Source organism: Manacus vitellinus, unplaced genomic scaffold (genome assembly GCF_001715985.3).
Source record: "Manacus vitellinus isolate BGI_N305 unplaced genomic scaffold, ASM171598v3 scaffold_86_pilon, whole genome shotgun sequence".
Lineage (NCBI taxonomy): Eukaryota > Metazoa > Chordata > Aves > Passeriformes > Pipridae > Manacus > Manacus vitellinus.
The window spans coordinates 565772-569996 of NW_021940851.1; the positions used below are offsets into that span (position 1 = coordinate 565772).

Sequence of the window (4225 nt, forward strand, 5' to 3'; positions counted from 1 at the left end):
GGTTAGTACAGCTGTATTGTGGCCACTAAAAATCACCAATCTCTCAACAAAGCTCATTTGTCAGGGTGTGGGGTGGAAAGCTGATGTAAAGTTTTCACACAATTTGTCCAAAAAAACCCCTAAACTAGAGTGTATAGTTAATGATAAAAAAAAAAAATAATCTTGAATGTATTTTGAGAAGGAGGGGGTTAAGGAAAAAAAAAAATGTTCTTCATATAAATCTCTGTTCTGCATATAACACCTATCATTTCTTTTTGTTGCACACTATAAAATAACAAAAATAAGATCTGTAAGGTGTCTTCCCACTGGCACCAGAGCTCAGTCTGGGACAACAAAGCGCGGGAAGCTGGATGGAGGGGGTTTTTCCTGACCACTGTCACACGAGCCTGTCCCTCCCCGACCCTCAGCTGCTCTCAGTAAATGTAACCGTGTTTTCTCATGCTTTTTTTTTTTTTGGTGAATCATTACAGTTTGGCTTCTTAATTAAAGGTAAATACTCCTCTGTTACCGTCACCTCCCGTTGGCAATTATTACAGAAGTTCCGATATAGTGGGGTAGTGCAGATTCCTTGTGGGTTTCTGGAGAGGAAGCCGAGGAGGGGCTTTGGTTTTTGTAAAGAAACGTATTTACCTCCTCGGAATTGTATCCATAGCTTTCCCCCGCGTGGCCCGTGGCCGTGCAGGACGAGGTTTGGAACGCTCCGTGCTTGGCCAGAACGTGGTGGTAGTTGAGGAGCACGAACGGGACTTGTCCCGAGGGTCTCACATCCATCACGCGCTCGCTCTCGGAGTCGTGGTCGAGCTTTACAGTCATTCTCTCCTCGCCGTCCAGTTCCTCCAGGTTTGCAGGGTGGTGACCAATGTGCCCGTACTTGGGTTCTTTCACACAAATCCTTCTTGTCTGCTCGTACACCGAGGGCATTGGCAGGAGGTGGCTTAGCTGTCCTATAGCTTTGGACTGGAAACATTCCGATTTTGGCAGCAGGGAGCTGGCAATGGAGTTTGAAAAAGGACTTTCGTTAATGCTCATTTTTTCTTGGAGGTCTCTGTTGAAGGCCAGCTTGTTCTCCTCTTTAATGAGGTGGGGAGGTGGCTGGATCCTGGGTTCTATTTTGTTGTGTTTCATGATGGTGGAATCATAAATCTCTTCTTTGTACCTGCTGCCTGCCATGGGCGCGGTGCAGCTCGTGAAGCTGTCGGGGAGAGCATCCTGGCTGTATCTCCTGTTGGATATGGGGACTTGCAGGGAAGAGAAAACACATTAGTTACTGACCACAACCCCTGTAAGAGTCAGACTCAACACTTTATGCCTGAACTTTAATACCCATTTGGTTTGGGCCAGATCCAGGTCCCAGTGAAGACATTAGAGACATTCCCATTCGCCTCAGTGGCTTTGGATAAATCTCTTTAAGACAGACCTGGAAAGTTAAAAAAAAACAAATCCACCCAACCTCTTCAGAAGAGTTGAACCATCCTGAAAAGCTTTTATATGTGAAATGCCCATTTATTTACTTGACTGAATAATTGCATCATTGACAATATTAATGTAGTTAAATCTGGGAAATTAAACCAGAGAAATACTTGGAAATGTGACCTGTCAAAAAATGTTGACCTTAAGGAAGCTCCTTACAGGGATTTATCAAAGGATTTACCAAAGGCTGGGCGATATTATTACATATCAATGATCCCATGGTTGGAGTAAAACAGAATTTATTCTTCCTGTCACTGTGGGAGTGTATTGGACACATCCTTGTGAGGAGAACATCTAATTCATGATATATTGTGGTATATGTAATACCTAGGTAGATATGAGAAGGTGACGTGTCAGTGTCTAATTTGTGATACCTCTTTGTGGTATATGTGATATCTGGGTTGTGTCACATTAAAGACTTTGCTCTTTCTCTTTGAAAAACTAATATCAAGTATTAAAAACATCTATAGGAAAGCAAGCTAAATGCCCCTTGAGTAATGCTGTAATTCTGCTTTTGAGATACTATCATGTAACAATATATATATATTAATATTATATATAAAATATATAATTATATATAATCATATATATAATGTATATATAATTATATATACAATATTATATATAATTATATATAATATATTATATATATATATATATATTGTTATTTATATATATATTATTATATAACATTATAAATGAAGGTTACAACACTGTCATTTAAACTGCTCCTCCAAGGCATATTTGGAAGTTTTATGTTAAAGGAAAAACAAGGCCCTGAGTAAATTTCTCAAGTTAAACCTAAACTCAATTTTGTGTTACCTTCACTGAAAGCCCTGGACACTTAAGTGCCTTTTGTAAAAGGGATTTGCTGTTTTTCTAAGAATTTTATTCAACATCCTAAAGGTTTTGGAGTTCCCCTGTAGTGGTTGGTGATGTAACTGTAGTCTCTAATAATTAAATATTCCCTGTGCTGTAGTAGACTGGCAAAGCCTTCATGTATAACAGAGGAAGCAGAAACAGCTCAATTGTCCCCCTTTTTTTTTAATATGCAGAACTCCATTAATTTCAGAGGGAGTTGCACCACATAATTAACACCAGAATTTAAACAGAAATCTGTTTCCAATTTCTTCTTGATCAACACACCACCCTCTTAGAAACAATAACCTTTCAAGTTATTCTTTTCCGTTTCCATGGATATATTTTTTACCAAGAAGTACATACTGAACTAAACTGAAATACTCAGCAGCTGTTGAAAAATGGCCTTTTTAGATCACAAATCAAACCAGGATTCGGCCACGTGCTTGAGTATAACTTGGAAATTTTACCTGTGTAGTGACACTGATTTTAACTCCACATTTGGTATTTTTACTACGAATAAGTGTAGATGCTGAGAACTACTGACATGTAATTAATCTGGTGTAACTAATCTGATATTCTGGTTTTGACTTCCCCGGGAGCGATGGGTTTGTCTCCCTACTGCACTGTGGAGTATTCTCACTTTATGACTCTCCTCTAATCTCTGAACAAAATGTTGTCCTTTTCCATTTTTACAGCCCAAGAGAACTTGGAAGAAGCTGGAGCAACACAGCAACCAGTTGGCCCCTGTCTTGTTATCTTCCTTTCTGTAATCTCAGGTTCTGCTGGGCTCGTGACTGCCTTTTTGGCTCCAATGAGTAATTTGCATACTTGGGAGATGTGCAGGATACAATCCATTCTGTTCTATCCTGTCTCCCAAATGTGGTTTTCATCTCTTTTCTCGAGGAAGAAGGTAAAAGTCTGGTTAATTGTTTGCAGGCTTCCACTGAAGTTGTCAGCACGTTTGTGGAGTCAGAGCAGAGAGAGGAGTGAGTCAGGCCCCAATCCCTGCTTGGTGTGAGCAGGGACAGGAGCCAGGGAAGGGCTGGAGCTGGGACAGGGCAGGCTCAGGGTGGATCTCAGGACAAGGTTCTTCCCCCAGAGGGTGGTGGGCACTGCCCAGGCTCCCCAGGGCAGTGGGCACGGCTCCAAGGCTGCCAGAGCTCCAGGAGGGTTTGGACAATGCTCTGAGGGACAGGGGGGATTGTTGGGGTGTCCTGGGCAGGGCCAGGGCTTGGACTGGATGATCCTTGTGGGTCCTTCCAGCTCAGGATATTCTGTGATTCTGTTACATGATTTTAAGTCGTGTCTGCAGTGCAAGACCACAGGGCTTTTTGTCTGCTCACATTCAGAAGAGTTACTGGACTTAAATCTGCTTTTGTTTTCCTTTGCAGGCAAAAACCTGAGGATGCCCTGGGACATCCTGGGACTCCTCCTGGGGAGCTTTTCGTACAGAGGTTCACAGAAAGCTGAGCAGCTGCTTTGTGTTGCTGTGGAAGGGCAGCAACCCAGGGTCACTTCCACGTGGGCAGTTGTCAGAGAACCTGCCCTGGCAGGTGCACAGGGATCCCTCACATCCTGCACTTCTCTGGGAGTGTCCCAGAGGTGCCTGGATGTGGCCCTTGGGGCCATGGATTAGGGGTGATTGTGGTGGTGCTGGGTGAGGGTGGCACTGGATGGTCCTGAAGGTTTCTTCCAACCTTGGTGGTTCTGTGATTCTATGGGTGTAAACACTTTATGGTCACTGAAGTCAGTGCATGACTTCAGGATGCTTTTCAGGCCACTCTTGTGCCAGAGCAACTCAGCTGTGTCAGGTGAGCTGGATACACTGCACACCTAAGGTTCTATATCATACAATCATGGAAAGGTTTGGGTTGGAGGGGACCTTAAAGATCAA

The 4225-nt window shown here is 42.9% G+C and overlaps 1 protein-coding gene across 1 annotated transcript in view; it reads right to left on the reverse strand.

The window, feature by feature from the left end:
* Positions 1 to 442: 442 nt before the first annotated feature.
* SIM2 (SIM bHLH transcription factor 2) overlaps positions 443 to 4225 on the reverse strand; it is a 53008-nt gene continuing 49225 nt past the window's right edge. Inside the window, exon 11 of the mRNA XM_018085717.2 lies at positions 443 to 1238. Coding sequence (XP_017941206.1) covers positions 511 to 1238 — 728 coding nt within the window. The 3' untranslated portion in view covers positions 443 to 510. The remainder of the gene's footprint in view (positions 1239 to 4225) is intronic.